This window comes from Tupaia chinensis, unplaced genomic scaffold (assembly GCF_000334495.1).
Source record: "Tupaia chinensis unplaced genomic scaffold, TupChi_1.0 Scaffold144529_1, whole genome shotgun sequence".
Taxonomy (NCBI): Eukaryota; Metazoa; Chordata; class Mammalia; order Scandentia; family Tupaiidae; genus Tupaia; species Tupaia belangeri.
The window spans coordinates 1,520,963-1,542,061 of record NW_006204388.1 but is presented as its reverse complement, the minus strand read 5'-3'; the positions used below and the strand labels follow the sequence as shown (position 1 = coordinate 1,542,061).

General features: G+C 36.4%; 1 protein-coding gene across 12 annotated transcripts in view; it reads left to right on the top strand.

The window, feature by feature from the left end:
- Positions 1-21,099, top strand: part of SRSF11 (serine and arginine rich splicing factor 11) — a 42,796-nt gene that overhangs the window by 11,308 nt on the left and 10,389 nt on the right. For 2 of the 12 annotated variants that reach the window (XM_027767739.1, XM_027767737.1), the window contains exons 2-9: positions 311-532; positions 9,834-9,967; positions 13,702-13,811; positions 15,791-15,883; positions 16,664-16,713; positions 17,619-17,711; positions 18,096-18,223; positions 20,765-20,846. In XM_027767739.1, the coding sequence (XP_027623540.1) occupies positions 333-532; positions 9,834-9,967; positions 13,702-13,811; positions 15,791-15,883; positions 16,664-16,713; positions 17,619-17,711; positions 18,096-18,223; positions 20,765-20,846 (890 nt within the window). In that variant the 5' untranslated portion in view covers positions 311-332. The other 10 variants (XM_027767740.1, XM_027767738.1, XM_027767745.1 and 7 more) reach the window with 10 other exon arrangements.

The following is a 21,099-nucleotide window of genomic DNA, read 5'->3' as shown; positions in this document are numbered from 1 at the left end:
GGGGGGCCGGCCGGGCCTGGCGGGGGGCGGCCCCGACGGCGACGCGCCTCTGCGCCGCAAGGCATTGTGGGGAGCGCAGGCCGCTAGTGAGGTGGTTGGAGGCGAGGTGGGGGCGGCCGTTTGTTTTCTCGGGCCTCGAACTCGCGCGCTCTCTTCCCCTCCCCCACCCCGGCGTGCGGCGGGGCGGAGAAACGGCGGCGGCGGCGACAGCGGCGGTAGCATCGGACACCCTCTTCTCTCCTCTCCGGCGAACCGGTTCCTCTTCCCCCTCCCTCTCACTGTTTGTTGTGTGTTTGATGTGTTAAAGCAGGAGCGAGCACGCGAGCAGCGCCATGAGCAACACTACCGTCGTCCCCAGCACTGCGGGCCCAGGCCCCAGCGGCGGGCCCGGTGGCGGAGGCGGTGGCGGTGGCGGCGGCGGCACCGAGGTAATCCAGGTGACTAATGTCTCCCCGAGCGCTAGCTCTGAGCAGATGCGGACACTCTTCGGTTTCCTAGGCAAGATCGACGAACTGCGCCTCTTCCCGCCGGAGTGAGTACCGTCCACCATCGCCGTTTTTGCTAACGCCGCCCCAGCCTGGGCCTAACCCACACCATTTCCTTAGGCCCTTGTCGCTGCTTCCCTGGCCGAGGCTGCTTTGGCTGTTGAATGCTCTTAAAGAATCTTGGTCGTAGGCCTACAGAAAAAAATGCAGAGACGCAGGGCCAGGGCTTTTTAGATTCCAAGTCACTAGCTCTTAATCTTGGGAATTTTTTCCTCTTAAATTATGCCAACGTGGTCGTTTTGCTTTAGACACTTTAAAGCAAGACCGCTTTATGCGTTCTGTATATAGTTTAACTGCTTTTTTTTCTTAACTGTTCTATGGGAAAAGGAACGAAATATTTTATGCCTGTGTTTAATTTGGCATTGAATTTTGTAGGTTTGTGGCTTACTTATTTAACAATGTTGCTGTTAAGTGATTCTGGACCAACGAGTATAATTCAAAGTTTAAGCCCTTTATGACACAGTTAATTCAGTGAGTCTTAATGCATAATCTCTTTAATATAAAAAGTGGGTTATGGGTGAAATCTGGGATTTTCCTTTGTTTAAATAATGTCCAATCTGTGTTTGTTTACAGTTCTTGAGAAGAAAAGGAATTTTACAGAGTGTTGAGAACCAGTGTGTGGCTGTTTTTTAATCTGCCTCACACTCATTTGTTGATTAATTGTAAAGAAAAATAACTGAGGCTCGATTTAAGAAGTAGTATAAAATGTAGAGAATGGTAGAGCAGCCGCTTGAAATAACAAAACAGATGTGTGCTTGTTGGGAAGACTCAGTGGTGGAAAAGTGAAAAATTCAGATGTTATTGTTGGTGAACAGTACCCAGTTTTATGATGTCATTTAAGTACTAAGCAAATTGAATTCCTGAAAGAATCTACTGGTGTTGCATAAATCGTTAAGCTTTGTACATTTCTGTTCAGTAAAATCATTTACGGACTAATCATAATGAAGTATTTGCTTAGTGTTAGCATTTTTCACTAAAAAAGTCTTCATGTTATTAATAGTGTTTCAAATTGGTATGATGTCCTTAACTTTATTGAAATATGGAAGGACTTCAGAAACTTCGTGGAAAATACAATTAAAGTTCCAGTTTATCTTGGTGCAAAATACTTTTGAAATCCACGTATGGTTTTTTAATTTTACACATTTCACATGACCTTTCTAAAGACCTCTCATAGACAGAAAAAGTGTCCAATTGTTAATTTGCATGAGGTGTGGGGTTCTGGGAACCAACACTTGCTTTTATTGTAGTTATTTTGATCGGGAACTTGACTTGCTTTGGTAAATAAAGGACAATTGACTTTGATAATAAACAGATACGTAAATAGATGATTGTTGTTAGTTTTGTTTTCTCACAAGGTGCTGTGAGAATTCTCACAAGCGGGTAGATAAATTTTGAAGAAAAATTTCCGTAAGTTATGGTGTAAGATAAGATATAATAAATATGAGAAGAATAATTCAAAATAATGTAATTTTCTAAAATTAATAAACAGTAAAATGGCAGAAAATGAGAATACGCTTTATTGTATTTTATTATTGGAGTATAAGATTTTGGTATTCAGGTTTTTTCTAAAGATTCAGTGAGTCTTAATGCATAATCTCTTTAATATAAAAAGTGGGTTATGGGTGAAATCTGGGATTTTCCTTTGTTTAAATAATGTCCAATCTGTGTTTGTTTACAGTTCTTGAGAAGAAAAGGAATTTTACAGAGTGTTGAGAACCAGTGTGTGGCTGTTTTTTAATCTGCCTCACACTCATTTGTTGATTAATTGTAAAGAAAAATAACTGAGGCTCGATTTAAGAAGTAGTATAAAATGTAGAGAATGGTAGAGCAGCCGCTTGAAATAACAAAACAGATGTGTGCTTGTTGGGAAGACTCAGTGGTGGAAAAGTGAAAAATTCAGATGTTATTGTTGGTGAACAGTACCCAGTTTTATGATGTCATTTAAGTACTAAGCAAATTGAATTCCTGAAAGAATCTACTGGTGTTGCATAAATCGTTAAGCTTTGTACATTTCTGTTCAGTAAAATCATTTACGGACTAATCATAATGAAGTATTTGCTTAGTGTTAGCATTTTTCACTAAAAAAGTCTTCATGTTATTAATAGTGTTTCAAATTGGTATGATGTCCTTAACTTTATTGAAATATGGAAGGACTTCAGAAACTTCGTGGAAAATACAATTAAAGTTCCAGTTTATCTTGGTGCAAAATACTTTTGAAATCCACGTATGGTTTTTTAATTTTACACATTTCACATGACCTTTCTAAAGACCTCTCATAGACAGAAAAAGTGTCCAATTGTTAATTTGCATGAGGTGTGGGGTTCTGGGAACCAACACTTGCTTTTATTGTAGTTATTTTGATCGGGAACTTGACTTGCTTTGGTAAATAAAGGACAATTGACTTTGATAATAAACAGATACGTAAATAGATGATTGTTGTTAGTTTTGTTTTCTCACAAGGTGCTGTGAGAATTCTCACAAGCGGGTAGATAAATTTTGAAGAAAAATTTCCGTAAGTTATGGTGTAAGATAAGATATAATAAATATGAGAAGAATAATTCAAAATAATGTAATTTTCTAAAATTAATAAACAGTAAAATGGCAGAAAATGAGAATACGCTTTATTGTATTTTATTATTGGAGTATAAGATTTTGGTATTCAGGTTTTTTCTAAAGAATAATTTTATTTAACTTTCTTTATTTATTTAGATCTGATCAGAAAGGGACAGAGAAAGTGAGAAAGCAAACCGCCAGGTCCAGGACTCAAACCATGGTTGGCTATTTGGGAGGGAGTCCAGCACCCTTAACCACCATGCCACCTACCAGCCTGGTGTTCAGTTCGTTTAGATCATAGTTCTTTGCTGTTCCACACATTACTAAGACTTTCAGAAATAGCTTCTGGCTCTACGTGCTCAGTTTATTACCTAAAGATGTTCTTTTTATGATGTATTAATAAAAAGAGGTGTAGGCATTTTTATTAGTTCATATTTTACCTTAATTCATTTACAGTATCAGAACAAGCTATTGATGAGCCAGAGTCTGGCTTTTTGCTTTGTAGTCAAATGTATATTTCATCATATTCAGAATAATCATGTGAGCTCCAGAATTTTGTATACCCTAAGAGGTCTCCTTTCTCTGTATTAGAATGAGATATATTGAAACGTTTTAGCCTTTTGACTCCTTTTTTTATATTCCTACTCAGGGATTTTTTTTTTTTTTTTTCCCAAATGTACAAAGTTACAATGCAGTAAATGATGTACTGTTACCTTTAGTAGCATTCCAGATCCAACAGTACTGTAGATGGCAACTTTTCCTGTTGGGTTTTTGTTTTTCAGCAGATTTAAATTTCAATGGTTAATCTGACCTACAGAAAGTGGGAATTCTGTCTTGACAAATTCTATTAACTCTACTCGAGTTTTCAATAGTGATTTGCCACTGATTGTGTGCTGTGCATTTCTGATAGTCCAGAAGGGTTTCATCATCAAAAATATTTACTCTTAATCATTAGAATAAGATGGACAGCTCACACTGTAGAAAATTCCATCTATTCCATACACATTTGACACCAGATGTTTTATAATATATTTTAATTTCCCCAAAAATGGCATTCATAAAAACCTGGAACACTTTTTCCACTCTGTGTGCCCATGACATTCTCACTTCTGTTTCTGAAATGTCTCCTTAACCAAAGAAGCCTTCCCTTTACCATGTCTAAGAATACAGCTCCCCTGCTCTGTCTCCTCTGTCCTCCTTAACACTGCTTTGTTTTTCTCCATAGTACCTACTATCTGTTGATAAGTTTAATTGCCTGCATTTTGTAGAGTATGAGGTTTGGGCTCATCAAATAGCCTGAAAGGCATTTTTAAAGTACATACATACAGACGCACACACCCACGAAAATTTAATTTCACTTATAATTGCCTAATTTGGGGTTAGTTTTTGGGATTTTGGCGAACATTTAAATGACAACCTGCTCAAGAAAGTGTCCTGAGTCCATCTATTTCTTGATTCTTTTAAGCCAAAACTACTGATCTATAGTTTTATCTAGAGCTACAAATAATGTCTATACAATTCTTTCCTATTTTAAGAACAAGTTACTTTGATTCTACTTGTTACTAAAACACGTTGAAAATTCAGCATTCAATGTCTGTGTAAGCACCTTTCACATTTATCCTTTTTTTTTTTAACATAGGACACATGCTCACATCACCCAATAGGGCTTGGTTACACTGCAGTCCATTTTCCAATTATCCTGTCAGGATCCTGGGGATCACATGCATGTGCCTGGTGTTTTCAAGCCAATATATCTCACTCAGTCCTTTAAAGCCGAGAGGAAGGGGACCAGCAGTTAGCGTAATGGCTATGTCGCTGGACTCCCACATAGTCGACTGCAGTTTGAGTCCTGGACCCGGCGGCTTAAACTCACAACGGGCACGTGTGCATGCGTGACCAAGATCCCGAGAGGAGAATGGAGAATGGGTTGCGGTGTGGCTATCCCCCCGGGGGGGTGATTTCTCACTTTCTATCTCTCCATCTCTGTCTGTCTGGCGAGCGCACGAGCCCTATAGCCAAAAAAAACTCTCCAAAAAAAAAAAAAAAAGCCCAGAGGAAGAATGTATTTCACTGTTTTACAGATGAGCAAACTGAAATTAATCTAGATTTTGTGTGCTCAGGCCACACTGCCAGTGTCAGAACTAGTATTTGAACTACAATAGTACAACTTTTCTTTACCACTTCATCTGAAGTTTATTGGATTATGTCCTTCTCTACGTGTAGTAGGTATTCAAAAGTTTGGTTTGGGGGCCAGCACGTGGTCTTGTGGTTGAGGGTCTGGATACCACATGGCTAACTCCACAATTCAAGTCCTGGACCCAGCAGCCAGAAAAACATGCCAGGTGCTTGTGTGCCCAAATCCCAAACGGATTGTAAAAGGGATTGTGGCACCACCCTGGGGGGAGGGGGGATGATTTTTCACTTTCTGGTCTATCCCTCTCCAGCAAGCACATAAACCCTATAGTAAACAAATCTTAAAAGACAGAAAGAAAAAAGTTTGGTTCAGTAGAGTTCCTTTGTGGAGATTATACCTAGAGTGCTTATGTTAATCCAAGTGAAACATATCGAAGTAGTATACTAAATGAAGTCTGTAACACTTAGGTAAGTGTTAATTCATAATTTTATTAAGATTTATTTATTTAATTCCTTTTTAAATTAATTAATTAATTTATTTTTTTGCTTAATCAGAGAGGGAGGGAAGGTGAGAAAGTAAGCAGCCAGGCCCAGGTCGAACCATGGTCTGCCAATGTGGGAATCCAGCACCTTTAACTACTACACCACCTGTCCATCCCCATTAATAACTTTTTGATGACCCAAAATGAATACTTTATTGGTCATCCGAGTATAAATAACTTAGAAAATTTATGTTTAGGATAAAGAATTTAGTTCACCTTTACAGAAAGAAATTGTTTTAATAACTACAACACTTCTGTGTTTCTTGACGTGATGAAGGAAAGTACATTTGAGAGCAAAAGGGTCCAAGTTTTTAGATAAAATGTTACCTTTGATATATATATCTGCAACTTTGAGGGGGTTGTAAACTCAAGAGAAAATATCAGTGGAGGATCTTAAAAATCAGGGTTCCTTCCTAAAGGTGATTCTCTGATTGGTCTTTAGATAAACAACAGAAACTTGAATTTTGTATGTGAAAAGAAACCTAAGTGTTCTATAGCAGCCCCCCAGAAGACACCTTAAGAACCATTGCAAACAATACCACTGTTCGGTAAAAGGCAAAAGCATCTGACCTCGCTCACTTTCCCCTATCTTGTTCCTCAGTTTCCTCTGTCTCATCTCTAACAGACATGAAGTAAAAACAGACATTTACTTTTTTAGTAATAGCACTTGCATAAAATCCCAGAGTAACTGCTATTTTATATCTAAAAGAAATAGAGATTATTTTTCTTTTTTAGTAATGGTTTTTATGGTATTCAATTTATTCATATTCTATCTTAAACTCCCCCCACCAGCACCATTACAGTTACTGAAATATACAAAGGAATAATTGTGTTCCCTTGACATGACCTGGTAGTGAAAACTAAGACATTTGGGCCAGCACATGGCATAGCAGTTATGTTACTGAACTCCCACATGATTGACCACAGTTCAAATCCCAGCCCCAGAGACTTGAAACTTACACCAGTGAGGGTGCTTGTGTGTTCAACATCCCAGGAGGAGAATGCAGAAGAGATTACAGTGTGTCCACTCCCCTCCCCCACCCCAGAGTGGGGTGATTTCTCACTTTCCCTCTCACTGTCAGTCTCTGGAGAGCACATGCTCCCTAAGGCAAAAAAAACAAAAAACCAAAACCTAAAAAATTAAAATTAAAAAAAACTAGGACTTTTTTTTTTTTTTTTTAATTAAAAGAGATCCTCCCCAAGTTTATGGACCCCAGCAGTTGTCATAATGACTATGTCACTAGACTCCCATGATCTGCTAGACTGCAGTTCTAGTCCCAGATCTGGTCAAACCAGGCATATGTGCATGCGTGCCCAAGATCCCAAGAGGAGAATGGAGGAGAAGGAATTGTGATGTGGCCATTCCTCACTTTCTGTCTCTCTCTCTCTTTTTGGCAAGTGCACATTCCCTATAGCAAAAACCTCTCCAGAAAGCGGGGGTGGGGGCATGGAGATGCATATTATTTTTAAAATGCATGGATTTCAAAATTGTTTTGCATCAAAATAGACCCATCCTTTAATTCTTTTTGGACTTCAAATAGTTTATGGAAAAATTGTATTAAAGTATAAGTCCTAGATCCATTGCATTAGGTGTTAATAACACAGGATGATAGAATTAAGAGGGATTTTTTGGCCCAGCTGTAGTGGTGTGCAATCCAGAAATCCATATGAAAGATCAGGGATCATTTCCTAGATTGACCTATATGTGTTGTGCTGGGCATACCCCTCTGATCCTGGCACATGGATGACCAAAAAAGGGGGGGAGATATACTTCTAGTACTAGAACTGCTAACACATTTTTTCCCCTACCACTCTGGGTACAACATCATTAACTTTTTGACCAGTGGTACTTTCACAGTTGATTTTTAAAAACAACTAAAACCCTGTCCTTTCAAAAGCAATAAGCCTTACAACAAGGTGGATTCTATTTCTTTGTGAATTTGATAATCATGCTGCTTTAAACCAGGATCTATTCTTAGTATGGGAGATCCCTTTAAGGAAACTTGCATTATAATCCTAGCAGGTTTGAGTTTCCAGGCTCTGTAGATAGCTTCATGCTAGTGGTTTGTTGTTTATCTATCTATTTATTTATTTATTTATTTTGGAGAGGTTTTTGCTATAGGGCATGTGTGCCCACCAGAAATACAGAGACAGACAAAAATCGCCCCCCAGGGGGGATGGCCATGCCCCACCTTCTCCTCCATTCTCCTCTCAGGGTTTTGGGCGCGCACACACATGTGCCCAGCGTGATTTTAAGCTTTAACAGGTCTGGGTCTTGAACCGTGGTCGACTACATGGGAGTTCAGCGACATAGCCATTACGTCAACTGCTGATCCCACTTCGTGCTAGTATTCAAGTTATGATAAAATTATTTTCTTTTAGTGCCCAAATTTAAAAAAAAATTATTTTCAATGCTGAATATGTTGATAATACCCTGTGTTGTGTAGGTTGGGACCATGTGGGAGGCCTGAGATTGATTCCTGGTCCACTCTAAAGGCCCAGTGTGATGGCATGCACCTGTAATCCCAGTTTCTCTGGAGGCTCAAGCAGGAGATTGCAAGCTCTAGGCTTGCCTAGGCAACATAGTGAAATCCTCCCTACAAAAGAGCTGGATTTAGTGGCATATGCCTCTAGTTCTGACTGAGAGACGGAGTCACAACAGAAAGATCATGATAGTGAGACTGTCTTAAAAAAACAATGAGTTTGTATCTGAAATACCTAGTGAAAAACAGTCGGATACAATTATACTTTTTTTGTGTGCACGTGAGCCTTTCTGTTTTATTAGGTAAGTTAACAGTGAAGCTTCATTCAAGTGACATTTAAATAATGCTATGGCTTTCCCTTCCCATTATTGAATCTTAAGATATAATTACCTTGTTAAAGTAGATCAGTGGTTCTTTACCCTAGGTGCATATTAAAATAGGGAGGATTAAAAAGAGGAGAAGGATCTCAGTACTTCATCTGAGATCTCAATTGAGTTAATGTGGTAGAGTGAAGAAACCTAGATAATTTTTATTTTTTCCAACAAATAATGTCTAGCTAGGAATGACATTCCTATGGCCTTAAGTTCTCAGTTTTCATGTAGCTTGTGGACTGGGGTTGGGGAAGGAAAAAAAAACACCTTTATTTAATCTTTTAAATTTATTTAAAGAAAGGAGCCCCCCGCCCTGCATTATGTATTTACACCATCATAGCTTGCACTTCAGTACTTTCTTCTTTTTTTCTTTGTTTTTTTTGGGGGGGAGTGATTTTTGCTATAGGGTGCTTGTGTTTGCCAAAGAGACAGAAATAGAGAAATCACCCCCTAGAAGGGATGGCCACTCTGAATTCTCTTCTTCATTCTTCTCTTGCAATGTAGGGTACACACACGCACCTGACATGAGTTTCAAGCAAACAGGTCCTGGACTTGAACCACAATCAGTCACTTGGGAGGCCAGCGCCTTAACCACGACACCACTTGCTGGCCCCAGTACGTCCTTTTCTTTTCCCTAAGGAAGCAGTTTGCTGAGGGAAGTGGTTCTTTCAGTTCATTGTAATTTTACATAGTAGTACCTGTGGACTAGATTACTGTCCCATAAGTGCTTAAACTTTTTTTTGCTCTGGAAGCACTCTAAGCCAGAGACCCTTTATTATTGACAATACCTAGGATTTTGTAACATGCTGTAGATGAAAGACAGGGCATGAAACAGTTTACTGTGTAGGTCAAGGTTGTCTACTAGATGTATTTTCTTAAAGTGATAAATTCTTCATTCATTTTAACTTTCAGATATCAGGCATAATGAAAAGTGTCTAAACCAAAAGTAATCACTTGCTATCTCTTTGTATCAAACTCTTTTAAATCTGGTATGTTGTAAATATGAATACTGATTCTAGGTTTTTATCTACACTACAAGTTATGAAACATTTTCTTTTGAGCTGGTTAAATTAATATACACATGATTAAGTATTTTTATCTGCCTATTTTGTTTTGAAATGCAAGTGTTGGTTTATGAATTACACATTTGTGTTTTAGCCGATTTTTTTTTTCTCTTATGTCTTTTTTTTTTTTTTTTTTTTTTAGTGACTCACCTTTGCCAGTTTCATCTCGGGTGTGCTTTGTTAAGTTCCATGATCCAGACTCAGCAGTTGTGGCGCAGCATCTGACAAACACTGTATTCGTTGACAGAGCTTTGATAGTCGTACCATATGCAGAAGGTTTGTGCTTTGTTTAACTACCTATGTGGGCATCCTAAGATGACCATCTACCTCAGTATAGCTATAGAGTGAGCATTAGTAGCATGTTAAAATCTAAGCTATTAACATTTGAAACCCTTGTTATACTGCAGTCCATCATTTTTGTTTGCGGATTTTTTTTAAATTAGAAATCAGATCTGTTTTTATAAGATATTTAACCTTTGTTTTCTTTTAAAACATTTTTAAGTTTATTAAAACCATGTTCTTTTAATTCCCTGAGATAATTTTTATTTAGTTAAATTAAGGTTAAGTTTTATGAAAAAGTCCTGAAGATGAATGATTCATTCCATGTACATTTACACAGAAACCTTCAAATAAATGCATGATGGTCTGTTTTAAATAAGTCCCTAGCTTAGTTTTATTTCCTTAATGTTTCCTTGCACTGATAACCTGAAAAAAAATTCCCACATTGAATTCCAGTATACCAAGGGTTGCAATGATTTTGGTTTTTGTGAAAATTCAAGATTTCCTGTAGTTTAGGTGCCAAATGGGCACTGGGTGTTTTGTTTTAATGCCAGATTTTCTTGTTCATTCTTGCTATATTTTCTAGAATATCTCTAAATAATAAATTCTTCTCTCTGTTATTTGTGTGTGTGATTTTTATAGTGGAGAAGGCAAATGCAAAACCCTTCCAGATGACTGAAAAACAGTGGGTCCTCTGCAGCTACAGGGGATTCTAGACATTAACTAAAGGCCAGCAAGCACTCAAGTCCCCCAAGTGTTTTCCTGGTGTAACCATTTGTTAACTACATTTTCTCTCTTTTTACATTTTAGGCTGTTAAAGTAATTTGACAGAAAAAAATGAGCAGGTTTTTTGGATCTAAAAAAAGCCACTGTGACACGACAGCACTTATTTTAATGCCATTTCGTAAAATTTCTAAGGCATATTTTATAAATAGTCTGTTCCCAGTGTATTGCTACTTGATTTGCTTTGGGTAACTATAAATTTTGATCAACAATAACGCTGAAATATGATAAAATTACTGGTTCTTAAGTCAATAATTTAGTAAATATGCTGACCAGGATTTAAATGGTTTCCCCTTTTCTTAATAAACTGGTCAGTGGAACCTGAATCTTGATAATGTTGATTTTAGATGCTATCTTAGATCTTTGAATACAAATGTGAGCATTTACACCATACCTTGTTAAAGTTGTGAAATGTCTAGTTCTTAAAACTTAAATTGCCTCTGGTTTTCTAAAGAAAGTAACTTAAATTCATAGATTGGTTAAGACATGCTATATGGTAACAGTACATCTATTTCCAAGGTACTAAAATGTGTGAACCCAGTTTTAAGGTTTTAAAGTAGATAAACTTTTGAGTTAGTGTGTTTAGTTAAGCAATTTCTTTTATGTCAGTGTGCCTGTTGTAAAATAAGACTTACCATCAACAGAAAATTTACAGAATTCAAGTTCAGGATAAGTATAATATATGATAGGTCTTGGAACAAGGGTGAGATCATGTGAGTAATATGCAAAGCATTTTTAGTTAGTCTTTAAATTTAAAGAATTCGTAATGACTAATTATAATTCCCAAACCCTGAACATAATACAGTATATCATATAACTGGCTTTCATAAATAATGTTAGAGCATAGAAAATTTCCTAGATATGTTTTTGGACATGAAGTATCAGGAAGTATTTATAGAATTGTAGAAATACTTGGTCAGGAAATTTATTTTTGGTGTATTTAACTTCTGATATGATATACTGTATTAATGTCATCTTCACTAAATAACTTAATGTATTCAGTACCTTTGTTAGCATTCACTCTGGTTTTAGCTCTTATATTTTGGTGTTGGCTCTTGGTCAGTGTTTTAAAACAATAGACAAAGTCTACGGTAAGGAATAGTTTTAATTGGTAAAACTGAGATAGCTGGATTTGGAAGGAACTCTTAATAGTAATGGATTTGGGGGTTATTTAGGTTCCTTGGTTAATGTTTGTTTCTTTTGTCTGTTTCTTTTTCTTTCATTTCTACACATTCATGCAGTATTTCATGGTTCTATCAAAGCAGCAGTAAAAAAAATACTCTTGACGCATGAAAATTAACTGGTGAGGGGCCTCATTGCTATTTTTAAATTGTAGTTTTATTTTCAAATAGTCTTTTTTAATCAGAGGATCAGATGCATGACTTTTTTTAATGGATGCAGATCTTCTATCAGGTGTCTCACAATAAATTCAAGAGGATTCTAGTTTGTCAGAAATGTTGCAAATGCACTATTTTGAGTAAGATGTGATATTTAATATATCCTCTTGAGACATAATTTTGCATGCAAAATTATCCCATAATCTTTGTAGGTTTGTTAATATGATGCATTAATGCCCTATATCTAAATGATCTTCTTCCCCCCTCCCCTCCATAACTCTCGGTATCTAAATTGATGACAGCTCTGACACAAGCAAGATAACAGTGCTGTGTAGTATACATTTGTTTATATTATCGGCACTTCTCAGTATAGGTGGAAGGAACCATTACCTTTATTTAACAGTGGTTTTTCTTTTTTGTTGTTGTGTTTTACAGTTCTTTTCCCTGGTTCAGCCTGAACTATATACCAGGCCCTGCTGAAAATACCACCCAACAGTTTTCTTCTGCAGCTTATCCAGTTTCTCTTAAGTGCCCTGTACATATTGTATGTTTTATGATGAGATGCAGTTTCTTAATATGTATTACAGAAATACTACTGGTATTTGCAAATATGTAGTTTAATTGTATTATTGAACTCTCATTTTGGGGGCTTGGGCACATTAACAGATTAATCCATCTGTATAGGGCTTTTGCTGTTGGATAGAATTTAAATTGTCTACATAAATATTTGTCTTAGGACCCTTAGATTTTATCTGAATACACAGATTAGGCTTTAAAAACAGACATACATGTCGTTTTTGGCTTAAGGAGTTTGGCTGAGTTAGCTTTTGAACTGATAACTATATAGCATCATTTTTTGGTATGGTTAGCATGGCACATGTTGGAACATAAAGCATTTTACTATACAGGTAAGGAATGTGCCATGTTGTTTACCTATTCTCTCTCTCTTTCTCTCTCACTCCCAAACACACATCGTGTGTATTCAGAGACCTTCAGAAACATCCATATTCGTTTTCATGAGTCAGCAAAAGCCCTACGCTTGATTCCAACAGAATATTTCCTTTACATACTTTTCTTCTCTTAATTTTTACAAAATTTGTATGGTAGGTGTAAAAAAATCATAGTAACTGTACCATATTATTAACCCCTAAATCAAACTTTTTTTGTCTTGTGTATCTTGATTTTTCTGTGTGCTTTATAGTGAAGCAGCCGACACGAGTCGTTGTTCATAAAACAGCTTTTGAAAGTTGAGAGCACACCCCTGGAGAACCGACTGTGCTTGCTTACGTTTGGTTCATGACTTAAAAATCGAGTACAGGTGATGAAATCTTGGCAGTGTTAACAAAAAAGTAGTGTGTATTGTGCTATTTTTTTTTACTCTAGAAACTTAACCATTTGTAGAGAAAAAGGAAACAAATTTTCACACATTGAAGTTTCATTCTGACATAAGATTAATGATAAATAATCATAGAAATCAAGCTTTATATTTTAGCGAACATAAGTACTTTCAACAAACTCAGGTGGTGTATCAGGGAGACATTTTCTGGGTGTTTTTGTGTGTTTTCTGTCTTAAAAAAGAATGTGTTCTAATGCAAGGGTGTTTCTCTGCAGGAGTTATTCCTGATGAGACTAAGGCTTTGTCTCTGTTGGCACCAGCTAATGCAGTGGCAGGTCTTCTGCCTGGTGGTGGACTCCTGCCTACTCCTAACCCACTTACCCAGGTACTAGTTCCACTGAATTTATAAAGAAGGGAAAGGAACACAGAATTATGGAGAAAGCTAGATATGTTTGAATTCTAAAAATGTTGAGATTTCTAATTCATAGAACAATATCACACTGTTTTTGAAGACTGTATTGAAATCATAAATAATAACAATCTCTTAGAAGTTTGCATTTTAAGAACATCCTAAAAATGAGAACACCAGCTAAGTTGATTTTGCCATTGGTTTTCAAGCTATCTCATAAGTCATTGCGGAATAATCTTATGGAGCATAAAATAATTCTTGATGAGGATGTTTAATACAGGGAAGATGAAATAATATTGGTTAAACTAATGATTCTAACACTGATGTACAAAGTACTGTACAAAGCATATTGTTTTAGAACTGAAAACACTTTAAATACCATGAATTTTAACGTCTCAGTGGTTCACAGATAGTACTGACTGATGATTCATAATTATAAAACCAAAAATGCATGAAATGCATTTATTCATTCTCCCTGTGTAAATAATTAGTTCTTTTAACTTTTGAACATAAAGTGAACTATAATATATTATGAAAAGATCAGGAGTTCCCAGGCTTTTTTGGGTATAAGTTTGATTATCACTTATACTCTAGTTTGTGTGGTTTCGTTCTCTTTTTTTTCCTTTTTTTTTTTTTTTTTTTTTTTTTTTTTTTTTTTTTAATTCCTAGTAGGGTACATGCACTTGCCAGATAAAGAGGGAGGGAGGACCTCTCAAAGTGTGCAATCACGCTGCAATCCTTTCTCCATTTGTGGAATTTGGAGCACATACATATGGCATGTTTTCCAAATCATGATCCAGGATTCAAACTGTATAGTTGGCCATGTGGGATCTAGTTCCTTTAGTCCCTAACCTACAGGGGTGATGCCAAGTCTTGTTCTTTTATATGTAAAATGACTATTTGGTAGTTTCTTCATCCCTTTGATGTATGAAACAGTAGCCCAGCAGTGCATGGTGGACACTGCTGATGGGTAGACATAAGCCACTTAAGAGGCCTGGCTTGAATTCCAACCTTAAATGGTCAGGGTTGGCGGTTGGCACTTGTTCTACCTACTCAGGAGATTGAGGCAGGAGGACTTGCAGCCAAACTTTACCTGAATGGGTCAGGCATGGTGGTGCATACCTGGGGTTCCAGCTGCTTAGAAGGCAGAGTGATCATAGCATAGACTTGGCCTAAAACAACACAAAGACACACATGCACGCTGGAAAAATCGTGTGATGACTATATTAGCAGTTTAAATTCAGAGCATAGCATTCAACCTATTCTCAGTAAATGCTTAAATTACGGAGAGTTTGGTACTTTGTATCTCCTAAATATTGATTAAAAGTAGCACAGTACTTGTGTAAAGTCAGATGGCATCTAAAGCTACAGGAGTTCACATGGTTTGTGTCTTATTAAATCATGGATTAATAGGAATTGTATCAGACAGTATACAGAACCCCAGTCACTTAAATAGGGAACATGTAATATAAAGAATTAATAACTAATGAGATTAATTCAATAACAATTAATTGTTCTGCCTATAGTATCACAAAGCAGAGCAAAGGACAGTGGATTTGGAATTGTGAAGCAGTAAATATAATTGGTACAGTAATGTGTTAAAATACTTGATAGTTTCTTACCCTGAATCTTGATTTTAAGAGGAAATGTGTGATGAATGAAAAATGGTTCCATCATACAGAGCAAGGGTTGACGAACTAAGCTCTTGATTCAGGCTCCTGTTATTGTTACTCTCTCTCTATTGGAACACAGCCATGTCCTTTTGTTTTGTTAGTGGCTGTTTTTGAGCTATAATGGTAAGAGTTAAGATAGATTTATGTACAATGAATAGTTGCAACAGAGGCCAAGTAATCTACAAAATTGGTCTGGTTTCTTTATGACCCTTTATGGGGAGGAAAAAACTGTTCATCCTTGGTATAAGAATATAAATGAAGTTTTAAATTGAAATTTCACAGATTGGCGCTGTTCCATTGGCTGCTTTGGGAGCTCCAACTCTTGATCCTGCCCTTGCTGCACTCGGGCTTCCAGGAGCAAACTTGAACTCTCAGGTACAACTTGTTACCCTTCTGCATTTGAATCCATATTTAAAGGGATTCTTTTTGTTAAGTTAACTTTAACTCAAGAGAAGTTAACTTCTAGAGTGTAATACTTTTTATGTAAATTTACTGCTGAGAATTTAATGGTTACTGAATTACTAACCCTTTATATGTCCTAAAGAGTTTCTTGTTTAATACAGTTCAAAACAAAATAGGCTCACAGGACACCAAGGCATCCTCCATATCTCAGGGAATAAGAGTAAATAGTTATGAAAACGTGAGTTTATAAATTGTTTTCTTAAGGATTTATTTTTAAGAGACTTTTGCCATAGGGCACATGCATTTTCCAGAGAGACAGAGAAAGCAAAAAAATCACCCCCACGTGGCATGGCCACGCCACAGTCCATTCTCTTAGGACTTCAGGCACACACATACACATGCCCTATGTGAGTTTTAGGCCGCTGGGTCTGGGATGTGAACTGCAGTCGACTACATGGGAGTCCAGCGACAAACCATTACAGTATCTGCCAGTCTGCTTAAGGAAATTTTTGTCTTTATTGTAATTTGGCTGAATTTTTCTATAGTTCTTACTTTGTGGAGATCTTTTGATATTATACTGGTTAAACTTACTTCCCTTCAAGAACTCTTAAAGGTAATTCTACAAAATTTAGACTCCTCAGGTCTTCAGGTAATTTGTTAACAGCTGCTCCATCTGATACCATATCCACCAACATCACCAGTTTTACCACTTTCGTTTTGTTTAATCTCATTCTTACATTTTTGTTTTCACAGTCCCTTGCTGCAGATCAGTTGCTGAAGCTTATGAGTACTGTTGATCCCAAGTAAGAGTTTTTTGTTTCCATTGGTGATAGATAGGGTATGTGAATGTCTAGAGAAAAGTTATTTTTCTGATAGCTAGAAGAAAGTTGTTATCAAGGCATGCAGTTTATATTGATTTCTACAAACAAATCCAGAAGTAAATCCAATTAAAAGGAATTTGTTTTATCATAGTTTGGGTCTTTCATAGTAATTGTAAATGACTTATTGCCAGAATGAAAGCTAAAGAGCTTAATGTTCTATCTTGTTGATTCATTTAAAAATAAACATGAATGCCCTCAGAGCAAGCGCATTTTTGCTCCGGTCAGGAAGAAAGATATTAAAATACTGTAAAGTATGAGCAATCATTTAGGGAAAGTAGACATGTGCTATGGGAACTATTGTAAGGAGAAAGCTTTATTTGAAGATCAGCGGCCAAACTCTGAAGATAATTGGAGTTGGGCAAAGCTGGAGGAAACACATCCTAGAGAAAGATATAGTACATATTATGTATTTAATAGCCAGCATCGTTTAGGCACTTTGATCAGTGCTCTTCATTCCATAACTGAAATCATTTTCAACTTGATATATGACAAGCCCGTGATATTTTTTTATAGTTGTTAATTTCTTAGTATATAAAATGAGATCTTTTTTCCTCTTAGTGTGACTTTCACACTGTTAGTGAGACAGCATGGGGGAGAGAAGACAGAATCATTTCACTTTAGTAGTTAGTGGTTCTTTCTCTTAAAAATTATTTTGTGGTTTAAATAAAATCTAAGCATGTGTCCACCACTTGACTTATAAAATATCACCTTAATATAGTTGACTCTCTGTGTACCTATTCTTAATTACATTTCCCACTTTCCCCACAAATAACTACTTGACTAAATCTGGTGTCTGTAATTTTTTCTTACATGTATAAACCCTTAAGGGGCATCTTTAGCCTTTCCAGTCAGGATTTCATGTGTAACTTTGGTGGGCCATTGGCCTCTGCCTCAGTTTCTCCCCATCTGCAAACAAAAAGGTAATGCTCTTCCCAACAAAATTACAATTTGTAGAAAGTTTTTACATCACATGAGGAAAGTTTGATTGCATTTTTAGCATCCGTATATCCTCTTGTATAGCATTTCTCAAAATGTATTTATGGAAAGTTAATGGAAACTCGGCAAAATTAAATAGGTATTTTGCTTATTCCAGATACTCTGAATTATTATAATGCAGCTGCTTATTGTAAATATTCAAAATGATACTATACTGTTTGTTGTTTACCAAAGTTATCATGGAATCCTCCCCTCTTTTTTCAAAGTGTATTTTTACTGAAATTATTTTATGTAAGACATTTATATATTTGAATTGCTAGTGTGCCTTTTAAGATAGTTTCATACATCACTTTATTGTTCTATTTCAGGTTGAATCATGTAGCTGCTGGTCTTGTTTCACCAAGTCTGAAATCGGATACCTCTAGTAAAGAAATAGAGGAAGCTATGAAGAGAGTACGAGAAGCACAGTCCCTTATTTCTGCTGCTATAGAACCAGGTTAGATATGTTTTTAAGATTTTGTTGAATATTAAACTATTGGTGATACGGTATTGAGAGTGTGTGGAATAATTGGTCAGTTTTTTAAATTTTTCCAAATTCGGTTAAGCAAATGATCATGTAGTAGAGTGCTAGCCAGACATATTTGAAAATACCTGGAGCTGTTGGTATTTCTGGTTGTCACATTGGTACCAGCTACATGTAGTGTGTAATAGAGGACCAGAGGTTGTAAGATAGGCTCTAGTAAGCAGGACCTACCCTGCAACAATGATAGCTCCAGTTCTAAAATGTCAGTAGTAACTAGGATTATCTAATACTTGGAGTGGAATTTTGGTGACTTTTAATCATTTATCTTTATCTGTGTTGGAGTAGCTTATTTCCACAATCTTTTATTTAATCAAGAGAACCTAAGTGAAATAGCTTTTCTGTCATTTGTTTAAAGAAAATCTAATGACTTTGCAGATTTTTTAGGGGGGAGGAAACAAATGATTATTACATTGTATGCCTATGTATATATTTACCATCTGAGTTCTAGTTGTTTTCTTTTTGTTGAGTGTTTTCTTTTTTTTAAGCTCTTCTTTTATAAGTGATTCTAGTATCTATACTATTAGGAAAATTATTAAAAGTATAATTAATATTGGGTAAAATAATACAAGGTGTTTCATGTGTATTACATAATCAAATCAAAACAATGGCAGATATTAGCCAGAGTCCAATAGCAAGCAGTAGAAGCTGAACACACAGCTACAGCTGTGTAATGGCAAAGCTAGGATATACCATGTTCTCATGGTCTGTTTTCATGATTGTAATCATTGAAGGCTTTTTTTTTTTTTTTATGAATTACTGTGGTTCTTTTTTAAAATTATTTAATTTTATTTATTTATTCATTCATTTATTTTAATTTGACCAGAGAGACAGACAGAGAGAGAGAGATGGAAAGCAAGACAGCAAGCCATCAGGTCCAGGATTCAAACCATGGTCGACTCTGTGGAAGTGTCTAGCACCTTAACCATCACACCACCTGCTGGTCCCAAGTTACTGTGTTTTCTGAGTTTTTAAAATTATATTTGATATACATCCACCATTGATTCTCATTAACAAAATGAGCTAAATATAAAAGAGGAACTCGATCTCACTTTAATGATAGTCTATATGAAGAGTACAGTGGCTTTATTTCTGTCATTGGGTACCAAATTAAAATTTAGCTATTTTTCTTAATTTGCCAAATGCCACATGCACTCACTTAGGGGTTGTAAGAAGCAGAAGCGCCTCCCCACCCCCACCACTATCATGGGACATAGTCACTCTGCAGTCTCTCCTCCATTTTGCCTTCTTTTCAGGACTTGGGGCACATGCTGGTGCACACCCAGCATGTTTCTCAAGTCATTGGGTTGGGGACTCAAAACTCAGTTGTCCATATCGGATCCAGATCCAGCCATTCTAAACTACCATGCCACAAGGTGGCCCAGAATTTCTTATATGTTTGTGTTTGTTGTTGTTGTTGTTGTTGTTGTTGTTTTGTGTGTAGTTTGCTGTTGTGTGCATGCATTCACTGAAGAGAAAAAGTGAGAAAGCACCCCCAAAGGGAATGCCATTCCTCAATCCCTTCTCTTGGGATGTTGGGCATGTACACACATTAGCTGGGCAAGACTTTCAAGTCTCTGGATCCTGGATTCAAACCACACAATCAGTCATGCAGAATCCAGCTGCTTTAACCACTATGCCACCAGCTGGCCCTCTAACATGTTATTTTAAAACTAAGAAATAAAACAATTCTGTTCTAGATATAGTTCTACACTTACATAGTTGAAAATTGGTGGGGAAGAGGGGGGATAAGCAGATATCAGGCTATCTGTTTTACTGAAATCAAATTCTGTCACAGTGCAAATAGTGAGTGGATCATGACTTTACTGGTTTACAGGCCAAATACTGAGGGCATTCAATGAAAGCACATGAAGTTAAATGGAGGAGAAAGATGAGTGCTCCTTCATACCCCAAATACGAATATACACACATACAGAATAAGGAATGTTTTGCTAGGTAGCAATTTATGATGTTTATATTTTTACCTATTTTATTTTTATAAACCAATTTTTTAAAATATATTTAAGCTTATTGCAAAGGTATTATTAATACATAAACATGAAAATTAAAGCTGTACTATGGCTGAATTGTGACTTTTTGTGAAAGAACCTGAGAAAGGAGACTCATTTTCACTATTCCAAATAATAAACCTCAAAAAGCTGAAGAATAACAGAAATACAGTACACGAAAACATAACCTCCTATGTTTGGCAAGTATGGTAGTCAAAGGCACCTTTTAGCAAGCCAAGAATTAGAAATCTAATACAGACCTATCAAAAACTTGGATAATTTGTACAACTCTAGTACGTTTCAATATTGTAACTGTAAAATGATCATGTCTAACATTTAATGTTATATGCACTTGAAACTACAACTTAAGATAATAAAGAAATTGTTAGAATTAATGCTGACATGGGGATAATAGTCTAAATACAGATTCCTTTTCTTTTAAATCTAGATAAGAAAGAAGAAAAAAGAAGGCATTCACGATCAAGATCACGTTCTAGGAGGAGGAGGACTCCTTCATCTTCTAGGCACAGGTTAGATTGCTTTCTGTAGTGGACTTGAATCTTTTGATTTGAATTCTAGATACGCGTTTTTCATTAGACTTCTATTGCTTTTAAAATGTTAGGTTACCTATGTAACTTTTAGAATATCTGTTTGATGCTTCAGCGTTTGTGAATGACACCTTCATTTTTATTGATAGTCTGTTCATTTTTATTGATAGTCTTTCTTGAAAAAGATAGCACCCCTAACAGGTCATCACACCACACTCCACTCCCAGCCTCAGCC